We start from the raw sequence: 19878 nt of genomic DNA, 5'->3' as shown, positions 1-19878 counted from the left end.
TGACCCCAAACCATAAGATTATTTTCGCTGCTACTTCATAACTGTAATTTTGCTACTGTTAATGAATCGTAATGTAAATATCTGTGTTTTCCGATGGTCTTAGGCTCTACAGCAGCGGTTCTCAACCTGTGGGACGCAACCCACAGGTTGAGAACTGCTAGCAGGGTCGCCTTAGATGGAAAGATACACATAGACTGAAAGTGAAGGGACAGAAGAAGCTATCCCATGCAAGCAGACATGAAAAGAAAGCTGGGGTAGCAATACTCCTTCAGACAACAGAAAACAAAGAATTAAAACAAAGAATGGAAAAAGAGACAAAGAAGGACATGGTGTAAGAATAAAAATGTTAAGCAACAAAGCATATATAAAACAATTTAAACATCTATGTACCCAACATAGAGAAACCCAAGTATATAAAGCAAATAGGAATAGACATAAAGGCAGTGTGGACAGAAGGGGGCCACTGCTAACCCTGACCGGCTCAGGGGAGGCCTGCCGACTCGGAGAGCTAAAGTAACTACGCAGGATGGTCTGACACTAAAACTTCCTAACGAAAAGCGAGTCATGGAGGGTAGCCGTGTCCTAGGCCAGTCTCTTCCTAGACTAAGGTCAGCCTTTACCTCAGCTGAGCCTGTCTACTGTCTTTTGTATCTACTGATAACAGACCTTTGGAATGTCATAGTAACCCCCTTTTCCTGACTCCTCAGGGCACAAACCCCCATCAGAGCGTGAGACCCCAGAACCCCTCACTGTGATCTTGTTCTCCTGCATACCATCCCTCTGTGCTGTAAATGTGAACTGTTAACTTCCCTGTACCCACCAATGGAAAAGACGTATGTGTGTTTTTATCCAATCCCAGAGATTTCCCCACTTTACTGTCTCCCGCCTCCTAGTCTATCAACAATGAATTTCATGGAACCTCGTATGTCTTCTCTTTTGACTCTGGAGGTATAAAATACCTCCCTTTTTGGCATCATGTCCTCAATCCATTGAGCTTTGGCTTCCCAGCAATTGCTGTCAGTTTGGCTCAGGAAGCCTGTCCAGGACCACTTGCAGCCCCGGACCTGTGCTTGGTACCAGCAGGGGCCCACTGTGTCCCAGCCCAGCTCCTTGCTCTGTATCAGGTGAACATGGGTGAGTTTTTCTTGGAATTCATCCTCAAGGTGAAGCTAAAGGTTAAGGGTTGAGAGAATCCAAGCTAAAGCTAAGAGTTGAGAACGCAGAACAGGAGAAAAAAATGGGTGGCTGGTTTTGAACTTTTGCGTTTCAATCGGAATTGCTTTCTGAGAGGCTGAACAAAACCTTTCGCTGGATAAATGAGAACCTGAACTCTGTCGACTCTAAAGATAAGGGGCACTTCCTCCTCCAGCTCGAACCCGGTATTCTCCGGTGACTACTAATCTTTGCAGAGGGGTCAGAGGGTATCCCTCACAACATGGGGAAGCCACACAGGGAATTCCAACTCAACTGTAATTAAAGGACGGACTCATTCAGGGACGAGCACATAAAGGCTGGTTACCCAGGGCTCCAAGTCCTCATGGCTGTACTACACAGCCAGGGAGAGAAACCAAGACAGGTAACAAGGCTGAGACAACTCGGGAGGTGACAGCCCCTTAGAGCTCAACTCATAAGCGGCACACTTCAACCCAATACACACTATCTCTAGAAATTTTGTTCAGACTCTGCACATGCCAAAATAAAATTAAAATTAATATGGGAAACCGAGCCTCCAAGGCTGGAAACTGCCAGCCTCCAGCCCCCAATAATACTCCTGCAGATATACAATAAATAGGAAGCCTTTACTTGCGAGTACTTACAGAAATGGGAAGTTTTAACTAGAAATGCTATCAACTTAAGATGGCCAAAATGGAAATCTTTTTTTTTTCATTTTTATTGTGGGAAGTATCACATATGTCCCGCTTTTCCCCCCATTAACCCCCTCCAGCCTGCCCCCACCCCAGGCCTTCGCCACCCTATTGTCTGTGTCCATGGGTTATGCATATATGCAGACAAGTTCTAATTTAACTGTTAGTACATGTGATCTTGGATATTCTGACCTATTCCAATTAAGATACCTACTGGTTTCTGGGAACAAAAAGCAACAGAATTACTAAATATGGTTCCTGGAAAATACCTATGGAGGATATATTTTTAATGTAGAAAGCCAGGTCACCTTAAGAAAGGTTACAGAAAACTGAAATAAAATTTAGAAAGAGAAACGAGACAGAAGCAAGCACATGGTTGCTCTGAGGACTATTGGAGGCTCAAATAAACTCATGAAAATTATTGCAGGTTTGGATGTTTCTTATATCAACAGCAGAAATGAACAGTTAACACAAAAATAGTTGAATACTCCATTTACCTAAATGACTAGATCATTCAGACAGATAATTAATATGGAAATAATGGCCTTAAATGCCACATAATACCATATGGACTTAATAGACATTTTTAGAACATTTCATCTCCAAACTGCAGATTATACATTCTTCAAGTGCATGCCCATGAAACATTTTCAGGACAGACCACTTATTAGGCCACAAAGCAAGCCTCAATAAATCAAGAAGATTAAAATTGTATCAAGCATATTTTCTGATCACAATGGTATGAAACTAGAAATCAACTATGGGAAGAAACTTAGAAAAACTCACAAATATATGGAGACTAAACAATATGCTACTAAATAACCAATTGGGTCAAAGAGGAAATCAAAAGTACCTTGAGACAAATAAAAATAAACAACTTTGTAAAATTTATGGGATGCAGCAAAGCCATTGTTTTCCTTTTTTTTTCATTATTAATTAAGGTATTACAAATGTGTCCTTACCCCCTATTGTCCCCTCAAATCCCCCCCCCCCACTCATGCCCTCACCCCCCTGGTGTCTATGTCCATTGGTTAGGCTTATATGCATGCATACAAGTCCTTTAGTTGATCTCTCCCCCTCACTCCCACCCTCCCCTACCTTCCCTCTGAGATTTGAGCATCTGATCAATGCTTCTCTGTCTCTAGATCTGTTTTTGTTCATCGGTTTATGTTGTTCATTATAATCCACAAATCAATGAGATCATGTGATATTTATCTTTCTCTGACTGGCTTATTTCACTTAGCATAATGCTCTCCAGATCCATCCATGCTGTTGCAAATGGTAGGAGTTCCTTCCTTTTTACAGCAGCATAGTATTCCATTGTGTAGATGTGCCAAAGTTTTTTAATCCACTCATCTGCTGATGGGCACTTAGGCTGATTCCAAATCTTAGTTATTGTAAATTGTGCTGCTATGAACATAGGGGTGCATATGTCCTTTCTGATTGGTGTTTCTAGTTTCTTGGGATATATTCCTAGAAGTGAGATGACAGGGTCAAATGGGAGTTCCATTTTTAGTTTTTTGAGGAAACTCCATACTGTTCTCCACAGTGGCTGCACCAGTCTGCATTCCCACCAGCAGTGCACGAGGGTTCCTTTTTCTCCGCATCCTCGCCAGCATTTGTCATTTGTTGATTTGTTGATGATAGCCATTCTGACATTGTCGTTTTGATTTGCATCTCTTGGATGATTAGTGACTTTGAGCATGTTTTCATATGTCTCTTGGCCTTCCTCCTGTCTTCTTTTGAAAAGGATCTATTTAGGTCCGTTGCCCATTTTTTGATTGGGTTGTTTGTCTTCCTTTTGTTAAGTTGTATGAGTTCCCTATAAATGTTGGAGATTAAACCCTTATCAGAGGTATCGTTGGCAAATATGTTCTCCCATGCAGTGGGTTTTCTTGTTGTTTTGTTGATGGTTTCTTTTGCTGTGCAGAAGCTTTTTATTTTGATGTAGTCCCATTTGTTTATTTTCTCTTTAGTTTCCATTGCCCAAGGACAGTGATGGCGAACCTATGACATGCGTGTCAGCACTGACACGTGTAGCCATTTCTGATGACACGCGGCCGCTGAGGCGGCCGCATGCCGAGGATGAAACATTTGCTGCTCCTGAGGATGAAACATTTGCGAAATAATGTTTTTTCCTCAAAGTGACACACTATCCAAGTTATGCTCAGTTTTTTGGCCAAGTTTGACACACCAAGCTCAAAAGGTTGCCCATCACTGCCCTAGGAGCTGTGTCAGTGAAGAAATTGCTTAGATTTTGCTGAGATTTTGCTGCCTGTGGATTCCTCTAGTATTTTTATCGTTTCCCGTCTTATGTTTAAGTCCTGCATCCATTTTGAGTTTATTTTTGTGTATGGTGTAAGTTGGTGGTCTAGTTTCATTTTTTTTGCATGTGTCTGACCAAATTTCCCAATACCATTTGTTGAAGAGACTGTCTTGACTCCATTGTATGTTCTTGTCTCCTTTGTCAAATATTAATTGAGCATAGTGGTTTGGGTCGATTTCTGGGTTCTCTATTCTATTCAGTTCGTCTATATGTCTGTTCTTGTGCCAGTACCAGGCAATTTTGAGAACAGTGGCTTTGTAATACAGCTTGAAATCTGGTATTGAGATCCCTCCTACTTTGTTCTTCTTTCTCAGGATCGCTGCAGCTATTCAGGTTTTTTTCTTTGTTTGTTTTTGTTTTTATTCCAGATGAATTTTTGGAGAGTTAAGGTATTTGTCTTTCTCTGACTGGCTTATTTCACTGAGTATAATACCTTCTAGGTCCATCCATGCTGTCAGAAAGGTAAGATTTCCTTCTATTTTTACGGCTGAGTAGTATTCTATTGTGTAAACATACTACAGCTTTTTTATTCACTGCTCTACTGATGGACATTTGGGCTGCTTCCAAATTTTGGCTATCTATAATAATAAAAGGATAATATGCTAATTAAACCGAACGTCCTTTCGGGTGTCATTTCAGATGTCCTTCTGGACAAAGCGGGGCAGGAGCGAAGCCCAGGTCTTGGGTGCCTGGTGGTGGCGGCCAAAGGAAAGCAGCCCAGGTCCCGGGTGCAGGAGGGAAGCTGGTGCCGGCAGCCGGGGGGCGGGGTGGTGGGGGGCGGGGGAGGCCTACTCTTGCACGAATTTTCGTGCATCAGGCCTCTAGTTTTAAATAATGCTGCAATGAATATAGGGGTGAATATATTCTTTCAAATTAGTGTTTTGGGTCTCGTTGGATATATTTCTAGAAGTGGAATCACTTAGTCATAAGGCAGTTCCATTTTTTAAAAAGTACTTTTTTATTGATTTCAGAGAGGAAGGGAAAGGGAGAGACGGAAACACCAATAATAACAGAGAATCACTGATTGAGCTCAAAACCCAGGCATGTGCCCCAGTTGGGAATCGAACCATGACCTCCTGGTTCATAGGTCGACACTCAAACACTGAGCCACAGACCCAGAGTAAGGCAGTTCCATTTTTAATTTTTTTAGGAAATTCCGTAAGATTTTCCACAGTGGCTGCATCAATCTGCATTTCCATCAACAGTGCATGAAGGTTCACTTTCTCCACATCTTTGCCAACACTTGTTTGTTGATTTCTTGATGACAGCATTCTGACAAGTATGAGGATATCCTGTTGTAGTTATAATTTACATTTCTCTGATATCAGACAATCTGAATAAACCAATTACAACTAATGAAATTGAAGCAATAATCACAAAACTCCCAACAAACAAAAGTCCTCAATTGGATAGCTTTACAGGTCAATTTTACCAAACATTCAAAGAAGAACTAACACCTCAAACTATTCCAAAATATTCAAGAGGAGGAAAGACCCCCAGGTTCATTTTACAAGACCAGCATTATCCTAATTCCAAAACTAGATAAAGACACTATAAAGAAAGAAAATATAGGCCAATATCCCTGATGAATATAGATGCTAAAATCCTCAACAAAATATTAGCAAACCAATTCCAGCAATATATTGAAAAAATCATTCACCATGATCAAGGATGCAAGGTTGGTACAATATCCGCAAATCAATAAATGTGATACATCACATAAACAAAATGAATGACAAAAATCACATGATCATATCAATAGATGAAGAAAAAGCATCAGATAAAACCCAGCACCCATTTATAATAGAAACTCTCAGTAAAGCGGGGCTAGAGGAAATATATCTCACAGATATGACAAACCTACAGGCAACATCATATTCAATGAGCAAAAACTAAAAGCACTTCCCTTAAGATCTGGAACAAGACAGAGATGCCCTCTTTCACCACTGTTATTCAACACAGTACTAGAAGTCTACTAGAAGTCCTGGCCATAGCAATTAGACAAGAAGAAGAACTAAAAAGCATCCAAATTGAAAGTAAGAAGTAAAACAGAATTATTTGCAGATGACATGATATTGTATATAGAGAACCCTAAAGATTCTATTCATTCTGATAAATGAATTCAGTAAAGTAACAGGTACAAAATAAATATCCAGGAATGCCAATGAACAGATATTTTTATAAATCAATAGTGAACAAACAGAAATCAAAACTAAGAAAACAATCCCATTTACTACTGCATCAAAAAATGCCTAGGAATAAATTTAACCAAGAATGTAAAAGATCTATATTCAGAAAATTGTAAGATACTGAAGAAAGAAATTGAAGAAGATACAAATAAGTGGAAGCATACACTGTATTTATTCACGGATAGGAAGAATTAACATTAAAATGTCCATACGACCCAAAGAAGTCTATAGATTCAACACAATCCCTCCCTATCAAGACACCAATGGCATATTTCACAGAACTAAGAAGGATAAAATAATCCACCAGTAATAAAATAATAGCTACCATTAGGGACTATCCTTACCCAATCAACCTAAGACCACCAGGGGTCAACAAGGTTTAACAAGAGTCAGTTTGCTGACTCACTGCAGTGAGAGAGCTGTCCCACTGCTCCTTTCAAACATTATCCCTAAGACTCACAACTCTGAAGGTTGTATTATTGCCCTAATTTTACTCATCGGGAAACTATAGCTCAGAGAAGGGTTCTTCCTCAAAGTCTCATGGCTAGTAAATCCCTGTCCATCTAACCCCCAAACCCTCACAGAGCAACACAGAATAACTCTACCCCAAGCCCGTGCAAGCCATAAAATGTCCCTAAGACACTGTAAGCCAGTGGCTCACAAACTCTTCTTCTGGCCAGTGAGAAGTGAGCAGCCAGGCAGCCGGGCGGGGCTTCTGAGAAAGCTTTGCCTTCCCCTTAAAAAGGGGCACTCTCGGCTGCCACACCCTCCAACCTTCATCACTCATTCCTGCCAGGGCCACAGCCATGGTGCCTGGAGGCCCAGCTCCCACTGGAGACCATGAGGTGCTAAGCATGCGGTGCTAATGCGCTAAGGAAGGCGGCACAGAGGACAGAAAGTGCCTGGTCCCGGCACCTCTGTTAGCAACATCTACCTCCGGACATCTTGTCATTGGAACCACATAAATCTATAATTATTTAAGTCACCAGAGTTGGTTTTCTGTTACTATCAGCCAAATGCACTCCTAATTGAGGAGACAGATTCTCTGGTGACTCCCTGAGATTTCTTTCACCTGAAAGTAAATAATTTCTACTGGAAGAAACAGGGTTTTCTCCAATTAGTCACTGCCTCACCACACACTCAGAATTTGCCTCACTAGAAAAACGTAACTGCCACACACCTCATTGTGTGGTCCCAGAGCAGATGAAAGAACTGTGTCAGCAAATTTATGTCTTTCCTTCCTTCCTTTCCTCCCTCCCTCCCTCCCTCTCTTCTTCCCTTCCCCTCCCCCTCCCCCCCCCCTTCCTCTCCTCACCCAAGGATATTTTCCCATTGATTTTGAGAGAGTGTGAAAGAAAGAGGAAAAGACAGAGAGAAATATTGATGTGAGAGAAACACATCAATTGGTTGCCCCCTGCGTGAGCCTCAACCAGGGCCCGGCCAGGGAGGAGCCTGCAACCAAGGTACACGTCCTTGACCAGAATTGTACCCGGGACCCTTCGGACCACAGGCCTACATTCTATCCACTGAGCCAAACCAGCTACAGCAAGTTTATGTCTTTAAAAGAAGAGCATAAACACATGCAAGTTAAGAAAATATAAAAATAACATATTTAAGTGGCACTCTACCTTAGAAATGCTACTTGAATGACTCATGGGATGTCCCAAAGTCTTCTCATTCTGCAAGAAAACCAAACAGGGGATTAAAATGTGCAAAGAACAAGTAATTGATCACAACAATGGTATTGACAAATCATTCCCTCAACTAGAATTTGCTGAACACAAACTAATATGTACCGGGTCAGCTAATATATTATGGAGAATTTGGCAAAGATGAATAAAACAATAGTCCCTGCCCTAAAGGACCTTAACAAGAAAAAAAAAAAAAAAAAACACCAGGAATTTGGAATTAACTGTAAAAATAAGAGGGCAGTAAATGTCCTATGACACATTCAAGTGGAGGGTCACAGGCAAGAAATGGCATGCTCAGATGTGTGTGGGTGGTCCATTCTGAGGACCCTGTAAAACGGGGGAAAGAAAGCAGGACAGCTGATGCCACCTCGTTCATTTGGCTGTCAAAGTGTTGGTACTCAACAGGGACATGGCACAGCTCACATCTATTCCCTCAAGCCTGTTTCTCCTCCTGAATTAGAGAAATCTGAGTCAGGCTAGCTTCTTCCCTCTCACCCCTCTCCACGTTCAGTCACAAAGTCTTACATCAAATTCTTCCTCCTTAATGCCTCTCGATCTCATCTTCATTTCCATTGTCAAAGCCTTAGTTTAGGTCTCTTCATTTCTTACTTGGAATTCTTGAATAACTTTCTAACTGGTCTTTCTGTTTTTAAGTTAATCTTCCTAAGACATATTGCTATCGACTGAATTGTGTCGCCCCCGCCCCCCCCCCCCCCCCCGCACATTCATATGTTGAAGTCCTAACCCCCAGTGCTCAGAATGTGACTATAATTGAAAATGGCCTTTAAAGGAGTAATTACATTAAAATGAGGTCAGCTTATGAGGGTGGGCCCTGATCATATGAATGGCGTCCTTATAAGAAGAGATAATTAGGACCCAGATCCACACAGAGGGAACACCATGTGAGGACACAGGGAAAAGACAGCCATGTACAAGCCAATGACAGAGGCCTCAGAAGGAACCAAACCTGCTGATACTTTGATCTCAGACTTTTAGCCTCTGGACTGTGAGAAAATTCCTACTGTTTAAGCCACCCTGTCTGTGACAGTTTATGGCAGCCCTCAAAATGAATACAACAATCTTCCACACTATAACCTTCTCTAAAAATGAGTGTTCCAAGTATAAATCTGATTTTTAAAAACAATAAAGTAACTTTCCCTGAATACATTCATCCTTGTTCTAAACCCAAATGAGGAGGGGAAAAAACTATTACAAATGGAAGCGATGTGATATTTCTTGTATTCTTAAGATCATCTATTCTCTGCTTAGGTAGCATGGTATGCAATTACCTGGGGAGGACCAGAGAAGGGTGAGATGTGATTAGCAGATAAAATTCTTTGGTCAGTCAGAGATACAAAGGAGCTAGTAGATCATTTAAAAAGTCCTTGAGGAAGAGTTGATTTCATTCCACCATGGCTCTCCTTAGAGAGATCAAGCCATCAATAAAGTTTTAACTTTCCCCTTCCCCCTCAACCCACCCAATTACAGACTGCCTTGACTTCTGTACACCTGGCTTTTGAACATTTGCTACCCCTAACATGCTGATGAAGAAGCATTTCAGCATCTCCCAAGTGGCCTGCTGGCCGGCACTCATTTTATCAATGCTGTCTTCTTTATCTTTACAGCAATGTATTTGTGCAATTTTTGGAATATTTTTGTTATATCCTCTATTTTATAAACCTGAGTGGAAACCGCAGCTCAGGTCTCTTAAGTGTAATACAATACAGAAAATGCTATTAAGTGCTTAGTCTCAATGGAATATTTGTTGGTCTTAAGTTAGTCAATTAGACAGTTATAAAGGAAAAGAACAAAATTATAAAGTATACTCAGTGTTGGCAATATGTTTCCAAAGACTGTTTTAAAAAAATCAATTAGGAATTTCATTCAATCATCATCTTCACACATTCACTCATTGGGAATGGAAAGTCCCTCTGCCCACAGAACAGGTAAATCTGTAACCATTTAAGTTTTATTTACGAGTCAAGAATGTGTTACGGACAAACACAGGGTACTGCTGTGAATCCAGGCTTAACTGCTCATCCACCGGGGATTTACTATTAAATTTTCATTTAGTCTGCTAAATTAAAACAAAGATAATATACACCTTGGATTATCTGTATACAAAACCAATTATAATCACCATTACAAAAAAAATGGCCAGTTTAAAACCAGCTAGAAACCTACAGAGAAGTTCTGAGGTGTGAAGAAAAGCAGTAATTCATTCTGACATTCATCATTCCATAAAGAAGGAATATTACGGTGGGGAGAGGACTAACAGTTAAGCTAGATAACATTAGAAATCCAGATTGAGAGCTAAAAGTTGCTCTTTGTCTTATGAACTTGGGACATAAATTTAATGATGTAAGCCTTTATTTTGATTCCCTTGTTAAAACAATAAAATGCATTGGTAAAAATCAAACTAATAACTAGTCCCAAAAGATGCAGATGTTTTAAAGCCTGAAGCCTATCGACATTTAGGATTGCTTCTCCACTGCTTGGTAGGAAATTAACAATTTATTTCCAACAGACGTTTCCCCCCTTAAATACTGCAACGTTTATTTGGACTTACTGAAAAATCTAACAAGCTCAGAACCATAACAGACCTATTTTTCAGCAAGCAAATCTCAGGATTCATTCAACTCAGTTACTCATTCATTCCATCCTATATACTATGTGACTACCAAATGCGGACAGCTGCCTCAGTGACAGAATATGGACAAAAATGAATGTGGCTCCTGGGCCTGTTCCAATGATGACATGACCACAGAACTGCTTCGAACGTGTTTTGATGAGGAACGTCCACTAGGGAAAAGCTGAAGAATGACATAAAAGAGCACATCTCTGAGTCATATCAGGATAGAGGGAGTGACACCATTCTCTCCTACGGTCACACAGGCGTGTTTCTGAATGAGAAGGCAAGTTTACCAACATCAATGTCAAGAACTGGAATTGGGCATTCCAAGGAGAACAAGAGCTCCCTTCCAGTTCAAGCTGCAAATAAGCTTCAATAACCAAGTAATAAAAAACCTTGGCCAATTATTTTCATTCTAGAGGCCCAGTGCATGAAAATTCGTGCACTCGGTGGGGAGGAGGGCCCAAGCCCAGCCTGTGCACTCTCACAGTCTGGGAGCCCTGGGGGATGTCCAACTGATGGTTTAGGCCAGTGGTCGGCAAACTCATTAGTCAACAGAGCCAAATATCAACAGTGCAAAGATTGAAATTTCTTTTGAGAGCCAAACTTTTTAAACTTAAACTTCTTCTAACACCACTTCTTCAAAATAGACTCACCCAGGCCGTGATATTTTGTGGAAGAGCCACACTCAAGGGGCCAAAGAGCCGCATGTGGCTCGCGAACCGCAGTTTGCTGACCACGGGTTTAGGCCCACTCCCTGCAGGGAACGGGCCTAAGCCAGTCTGGCCTCCCTCAGCCGGAGGTAACTGGTGGGCCCATCAGTGAGCGACTGGCCCCGTCCAGTGAGCAACTGGCCCCGTCCCCCCATCGCCCCACCGCCTCCGCTGGTGGCCTCCCTCTGTGGGAGGTAACGGGCTGGGCGATCGTGGGACTGCACCAGCTGGCGAGCGGCCAGCCCCGCTCCCCCCCCCCCATCGCCCCTCTGCCTCTGCAGGTTGCCACCGCCCCCCCTTGATCACCGTCCCCTCCCTCTGCCTGCTGGCACCTGCCTTAGCTGGCCTGGTGCCGCCTGCTCACCAGCCCCACCCCCCGCCAACTGATCATTCTGCTGTTCCATCGATTTGCATATTAGGCTTTTATTATATAGGATAATCTTTAATACATTCAGTAACTGCATAATTGGTCCCCCATTTTTAACCCGGGGAGCGATGAAAGTCTCTATTTCACTTCTGGAAACAGAAACTGTTACCCTCCTTCCTCAGAGATAGCGCCAGGTGACCCCACGCTGTGAGACACACACCTCCCTGGCTTGCTCGCATCCCCATGTCTTTTTGGTGGGCTCTGTTTTCTACACTGAACATGAATGTTCCTTAGAACACAGCTCCATGCCCTCTTCTCATTTATTTTCTCCCTTAGACCAGTGTTCTGAAACGCTGCAACTTGAACCAATTAGGGATGTTCCTAAAATGCACACTGTGGTTTGGTAGGTCTGAGGTGCACTGAGATTGCTCATTTCTCAGGAACTCCCAGGTGACTCCCATGCTGCTGGTTCCCAGACCACACTTCACATGCAAGTTTCATTCCAAACCCTGGGCCAAAATAATCCATAAAGGCTATGACTCATTTTTTAAAAACTGAGGTATAAGTGAATATCATGACTCATTTTTTAAAAAGTAAATAATAAATCATGACTACTGTAAAACTAAATTTCTGTGTAAAAGATGGCAGTGAGCTCACCAGTGAGTCAATACAAATAAATCAATCAGAAAACAGACTGATATATAGATTGGGAAACACTAAGTCTGAGGGTGTGAGAAAAATTTTGTTAATATAAGAAGTTACAAAATCACAAAGATAAAAATCAGCTCTGTTTTTATCTGTTGAAGAATAAAGACATTTCACAATCTGGCCAGTCCTGTCAATGTTTTGCAAGTCCATGTGTGGCTCCAATACAATGTACTTTTTTTTTTTCTAACCCAAATTATTTATTTTAATATAATAATAAATTACAGTTTACTGATAGACATAGACACCAGGGGGGTGAGGGCCTGAAGAGGAGTGGGGTGAGGGGCAATGGGGGGATAAGGTCACATATGCAATACCTTAATCAATAAAAAAAAATACCATGTACTTTGGGGGCAGAGCTGAGACTCAGAGTCCACAGAGACCAAACAAGTCCTGGAAACTAGAAGCCAAGGATTAACAAGAAGACAATGAGGTGAGATGTCTAAGCAAGTTTCTGGGATTCTGCAACAAGGAGTCAAACAATAGAACTTCATGTAGGAATTTCCCTGAAACTCTGACGAGGACCAGTCATTAAAACAAAGCAAAACAAACAAACAAAAAGCCCCTATGTGTAACCGACAATATTCATCCCCACCAACAGAACTCCAACTTTGTTCTGGGCAGCAAAGGACCCAACTCAAAGTTCTCACTTTCTCACACTATCGCAGTTAAGGGTAAACACATAAGAAAGTTCTCTGTAAAACAATTAACCTCGGGGTTTTCTGGGGGGAATTTCGCTCTCCTGATACAGCCATTGCTCCTTTCTCCAGCATTCTTCCTTCCCTCGTTCACCTGGAATGCAGATGCCACCCAGGTAGAGGAGCCCGCCCTGAGGCAGGAGAGCTATACACCAGAAGTCTCAAACCTTTCGTTCTCAGGAGTCATTTACAATGTAAAAAATTGGGGACTGCCAAGACCTATTGTTTATGTGGGTTATATTTACTATATTTACCACATTAGAAATGAAAACTATTTTTAAAATATGAGTCTCTTAATTCATTTAGAATTACCAATAACAAATTCAGTTAACATAAAATAGCATTTCATTAAGAAATAACTATTTTTCCAAACAAAACACCTCAAGTGAGCAGAGTAGCATAGTTTTACATTTTTGCAAATCTTGTTACAGATTTCTAAAAATCGATAGGTGTTTCTAAATCTTGTTCTAGAAGACAGCTACATTCTCATATCTGCTTGTGAATTCAATCTCCTCTGATATGATGTTTTGATTGAAGCAAATCGAGAAAATTTGGCTTTACAGTAGCTCCCAACCCCATTCATTTATAGCTTTGCTTTCTGTGTTTTCAGTTACCTGTAGTCAATTGTGGTCTGAAAATGTTACATGCAAAATTCCAGATATTTTGAGAGACCATATTCACATAACTATAATTGTAATATACTGTTATAACTGTTCTAGTTTTAGTTACTGTTGTTACTCTTACTGTGCCTAATTTACAAATTAGACTTTATCTTTGGTAAGTATATGTATGGAAAAACACAGTATAAAAAAGGTGACTAATTCAGCTAACAACCCGTAAGTGCTCCGCTCTGAGACTATCATTGCACTTTGGTATGCAATAAAAATGGTTTATACCAGATATACAAAGAAGAAATAACACCTCATCTCTAATGTGGAGGATCTCATCTCTAATGTGGAGGATAGTCAATTAAAACTGACACACATTTAAATTAGCAGAAAAGAATATAAAAATATTATAACTGTCTTCCAAATGCCCAGAAAGTCAAAGAGATATAAGCTATAAAAACAATAAAATCAAACTTGCAAAGATAAGCAGCACTAAAAAACTAAGAAGGACACACTCATCAACACCATAGATAAAATAATAAGGAATTCTTAAAAAGAGTTCAAGAAGCCCACGGGATGGCAGGAAAAAGAGAAGAGAGAGTGGGAGAGGGAAAGAGGAGAGAACAAACAGAAAACAAAAAAGTTAAATGACACACCTAATTCCTAAGATAGCAAAAACTGTCATGAGAGCATACAGCAATTGGAGAAGCATCTGTCCAAGAAAACCTACTATATCTCAGTAGCAACAGTTAGTATCTTAGCATTTGAGACACAACCCAGTCCCTCCTCAGAGCTGCACTCTGGGAGAGTGAAGCCAAGAAATAATGGCTCCCTTTTCCCAGCTCTCAACAGAATAGAATGGTATCTCCCAGAGAGGAGCAGGCCTCAAACATGACACATTCTGCTGCACTAACTCTTCCCTGTCAAAGCTATGTTCCAGGCAAAAGTGACTTAGAGACAGGTTTGGGCTCTCTTCTGCACAGTGTCCACTAGCAGAGCAGAAGCTCCACCATGGCTGTGACAGACGGACAGTAACGGGGCCCTAACTGTACTCGATCCAACATGCCAACTGGGTGGAAGTTCCACACCAAGAGAGGCAAGCCAACAAAATGGGCTACAGTCCCGCCAGCACACTGCTCATAAAGCAGGTATGTCACTCCAAAATACGTGGACCACTGTACCTGCCCCAGCTCTGAAGCATAGGCTCAGATTTCGCAAAGGTGGAAAGGCAGGCCAAAAGAAGAGAGTGTTGCTCAGCTATCACCAAAAAAAAAAACAAGACATTGTTTGGAATGGAGTAGGCAGGCATTACAGCCAAAGGGTGCTGTCAAAAATGCTGACTTTTTAAGAAGAGAATGGTAGCTTTACGAGAGCAACTGGCTAAACCATAAAACAACTAGAAGTATATCACATAAAACCAAGGACAGAGAAAGCTAAGAAGGTTCTCCTGAAATTATAAGAAACCTCAAATACTGGCCTTAAAAATAAACACAGTGGTCCCAGGATGGATTGATTGGGTTTAGGTGAAAGCTACATTCAGTTTGGTCTCAGGATAAAACTGGAATTACAACTAAAATATAGAAAAATCATCCTGAATAACTAACTGAAGACTAGCTGGAGATAAGCCTTATAACCAAGGACTTACAGAGGAAGCCACCTCAAGACTGGTAGGAGATGCAGAGGCACAGAGAGCTGGCTAAGCACTCATGGGCAGCAGCTGAAGTTCCAAAGGGATATGTCAGCTGCGGGGGGGATCCCACTGAGAAGTGCAGGGTCTAACCCCCAAACCAGGCTCCCAGCCCAGAGCACCAGAACTGGGAATGGCACCCCATAACATCTGGCTGTGAAAAGCAGAGTTATCTGTCCACCAGGGAAAGACAGCTAGAAATGCAGGCACCTTCTTACAGGGCCAATGTACAAAATTTCATTCACAGCCACTCACCCTGGGCAGAGAGAGAGCAGAGCGGAATAGAGCTGTGTGGAGAGTGGTTAGTGGCTCTGGGGAGAGAGCTGAAGGTCAGCCACCAGGAACCCTGTGCTGAGTCATTCCCCCATACTGCAGAAGACATCTTTTTCAGGCAGAGCATTCCCCTCCATGCAATGTCAGCCTCGGGAGAAGCAATAGCCCCACTCCTCTCACCCCACTCTGTGGAGTTTAAGCCCTGCTGAGGAGTACAGCTTGAGGCTCTTTAAGTGGCTGAGCCTAACAGACAGCCTGCAGGCAGAGATGGATCTCTGGGTGCTTTAAGCCTTTTGCTGACCAGACCCTGGGCCCAGTGCTGATAAAAGCCAGCCTTGGTACACACCTTGGTCCTCTCCACAGCAACCAAGCCCAGCAGAGGGAGCCACAAACTATGGATGGCTGGTAGCTTCAAATAGGTTGCCCAGGGTTAGTCACAGACAGCATCTGATAGTGGCTGATATCACTGTCTGAAGAGGTCCAGAACCAATACACTCAAGGGTCAGCTTCAGACAATAACAGAGCAGTATCCAATAAGCTTCAAAGCAACATATCCATAAGGAGATCTTGGCAGATACCAAGGGGAATTCCGCTTTGTGTGATCAATACCTGCACAGCAGCCTGTATGCTGTGTTGGGGGCTGAGCCTCACTGTCAGCCAGCCCAACCCCACACACTAAAGGGCCAATGGCAATCAAGTCTCAATTACAAAAGAAGGGGCCACAGAAGGCACCCAAGAAACATTCTTAGAGCACCCAGCTCTAATGATCATGGACACTGTGTCATTGGGTCCCACAGGTCACCTACTAAGCCTGGGAGTCATAGCAGTTCTACTAAAAACATAGAAACAAACACAAAGAGGCAGCCAAAATGGGGAGACAAAGAAACAAGCCCCAAATTAAAGAACAAAATTCTCTAGAACAAGAGCTAAATGAAATGGAGGTAAGCAATATATCAGATAAAGAGTTTAGAATAATGATTATAAGGATGCTCAACAGTATGAAAAATGGCCTAGAAACCATAAAAAAGGACCAGTCAAAATTAAAGAATGCCATATCTGAAATAAATAATACACTGGAAGGAATAAACAGTAAGCTTGAAGCAGAGGACTGAAGTGGATTTGGAAAACAAGGTAGAAAAATACATCCAATCAGAGCAGCAAAAAGAAAAAATAATTTAAAAAATGAGGATAGTTTAAGGGGCCTTTGAGACAACATGAAGCATAATAATATCCATGTCATATGTGTTCCAGAAAGAGAAAAAAGAAACCAAAGGATTGAAAACCTAGTTGAAGTAATAATGACAGAACCCTCCTGCCCCACTTCCCCCCTCTGTAACTTGCTTCCTGAGTCCATGCAGCCTAACTGGCTCACTTCTTTCAAGACTTACTTCTACTTCTGTGACTTTCTAATTAAACTTTTGCTTGTATTTGAGTTCTAACTCAAATTGAGGATTGAGGTCTAACATCTGATGCTGTTCACAGTTAACAAGACCATAACAGGTAACCATTTGCTAATCATCTATAATCCCTGGATTTCATTTTGTCCTTTATAAAGTGAGCTTGTGTGGAGGAGTAACAGATATGACCTCTTTGGTTCTTCTGAGTCCTCAAATGTGATTCAATGTGGGGTATGTTGCCCTGTTTAGTTTCACTCAGCACTACACATATTGTGATTTCACAAACTTACCCCTGAAGTTATGAATAAATGGGGTTATAGTTCCAAAAACCCTTCTAACACAGACTAATAAATTAAATGTGTTTTAAAATGTTACATGTAACACTGTATAATCAAAATGATAATTTTCCTAGTAACGTACTGATGAATCCAATCTTTTTAAAATTCACTTTTCATTAAGTAATTTTTATTTTCATTTTCCCAATATAAAATAAAGTTATGCTGAAAAAAAGGTCTTTGTATTCCTTGTTAATATTTTTAAAACCTTAATTACACAATCTTTATTATGAACAGATTTTAATTTCTGCCATTTAAAAGCTCTTAATATATCTAATAAATACATAAACCCTTGAAGTAGCTGAAAAATCATTATCAATACAAATCAAAATATATTTCTTATAAAAATTATTATAGAAATTGTAACACTTTTACTACTCCCTATAGTGCTGTATGATAAGTAAGTAACCTTTGTAAAAAGACTATTAAATTTTTTTCGTGTAGAATGTACTCATTCAGGGAACACACTCTGGCCCTTGGGAATGATGAAATCACAAAACAAAGGTGGCTTCTCTTGCAGAGCTTAAGCAAACAGCAGAAGGAGAATGCTGATCTTCTCTTGTCTCAGAGCTCAGAGTGTGTGTGTTCAAGAAATGTTTCTTAAGAGCGTCAAAACTATAAATGACAGTTCATGAAGAAATATGTGTATCCAATTTGGCCCATAACCCTTGAGGCTCTGATTCTTTTCACCTTTATTATTTTTGTCCATACAGCCCTAGAGCATCTAGCCTCACAAAGTTAACAGCAGCAGCATCCACACAAAATCAGACAGACATGCAAATAGCAACATCAGAATGTCTCTGCCAAATGAAATTACATGTCTGACTCTCCCTCCCCCATACACACACCATAAAAACACCAACAAACAGAAGAAGGCCCTTTGTTACTGTTCCATCTTTTATGCATTTTCCATCCTATAAGAAGCCAAAAGATTTTCCCGGAATGAATGCTCCTGCAGAACGAACCAAGGCGGCTTGTGAGAACAATATTTCCGCTAGAAAATAAAAGGCAGCCTGAGACTGTTCTCACTCAGATTATACACTAATTGTCTTTCTCAAGATTTTTCCAAAGCCATGATTCCATGATTTAAAATTATGTGGGCAAAATCACAGCAATAAAAAAAAAAAAGACATTTTTTATAACAACAGTAGGAGGATATCATGAAAAAAATGCTATAATTTATATGCTTAATTGTTTATTTGACTTAGTAATATTTTTCACAGTTTTCTTAGGAAAAACATCCTTGAAAATGGGATTAAACCTAAACTGTTCGGCTTCTCTGGCTGGGAACCTTACTAGTGAGGCACCCTGTAACAACTCATTCTCTCTCTATACTGTTGGTTTCATATGGCCTAACCGCATCCCTACAATAACGAGGTGCCACTACTGACAGGCACCTCTCCTACCAGGGGCTTCATTTTCCATCACGATGCCGAGTCCTCCCTCAGTGCAGCTCTCCCAGCAGCACAGCATGTTCGCGGGTTCCACCTGCACAGCCCCGCCGCCCACCGCACAGCAGCCAGCGCAGCCAGCAGAAGCACATCTTCTCCGCTGGACTTGCGGGCGTGCAGAAGCCCTTAGCATGCCACTCCTGTGATCAAACTGCACTACTTCCTCCAGCTGATTTCCGAGGAACTGTGCAGTGAATGAATAATTCATGACAAGGCCATTGCAGTAACCAATTTCTGCTCTATGAGTAGATTGTGCACAGCCGTTTGCAATGTAAAGATTCTAAACCATATCTGCTGCCATGCAAGGAATGAAAGTTCAGTTTTCTAGTCAGTGACAGTCAACGTTAGTGGATCCATTTGCTCCTTTCCCATGCTAACCTACAGCCCAGGCTTACTTGAGAAATTTCATAAAATGTAGGAAAGGTAAATGATTAACCACAGATGTCTAACAGAACAACCAAATTTTTTTCCTCCATAAAACCTGTCCTATGAATTAGGTTCTGGTTGTAGAAAAAGCAGCCAAGTTGCCCTGAGATCAGCAGGTCAGAATTTACATTTAGCAAAAGCACAGAAAATCATCGTGTGGTGGGGGAGGGGAGCTTTGTATCAATGCCAGGAAACAAGTTGCTAAAGGAGAATTTGCCTGCTTCCAAGGCTATCAGATCTTTATCTCATTGGCATTCTTCTAGGAAAAACGTGCATGTTCCTCTTCACCATTCGTCAGTGCTTACACACTTCCAAATGAGCATGTCTAAAGCAGTTCCTGCTCTGCAACCAAAACCAGAACTCCAAGAGGAACCGGAACAAAGCACGAAAGGCCCATTCTCCCACCTGCTCTGCCTCCAGGAGGTCCAGTCCCCACCTACCATGTTTACCTCATTGCCTTAAGCTTTGTTTTTCTTCTGAGTGTCTCAAGCTTGTGCTTTGTCAGTAATTAATCT

General features: G+C 41.4%; 1 protein-coding gene across 4 annotated transcripts in view; it reads right to left on the bottom strand.

Moving 5' to 3' along the window:
- Positions 1 to 19878, bottom strand: part of MARCHF8 (membrane associated ring-CH-type finger 8) — a 97217-nt gene that overhangs the window by 16408 nt on the left and 60931 nt on the right. For all 4 annotated transcript variants that reach the window (XM_054728828.1, XM_054728826.1, XM_054728829.1 and 1 more), the window contains exon 3: positions 8009 to 8059. In XM_054728828.1, the coding sequence (XP_054584803.1) occupies positions 8009 to 8059 (51 nt within the window). The remainder of the gene's footprint in view (positions 1 to 8008; positions 8060 to 19878) is intronic.

This window comes from Eptesicus fuscus, chromosome 17 (assembly GCF_027574615.1).
Source record: "Eptesicus fuscus isolate TK198812 chromosome 17, DD_ASM_mEF_20220401, whole genome shotgun sequence".
Classification (NCBI taxonomy): domain Eukaryota; kingdom Metazoa; phylum Chordata; class Mammalia; order Chiroptera; family Vespertilionidae; genus Eptesicus; species Eptesicus fuscus.
This window is presented reverse-complemented; position numbering and strand designations above follow the sequence as displayed.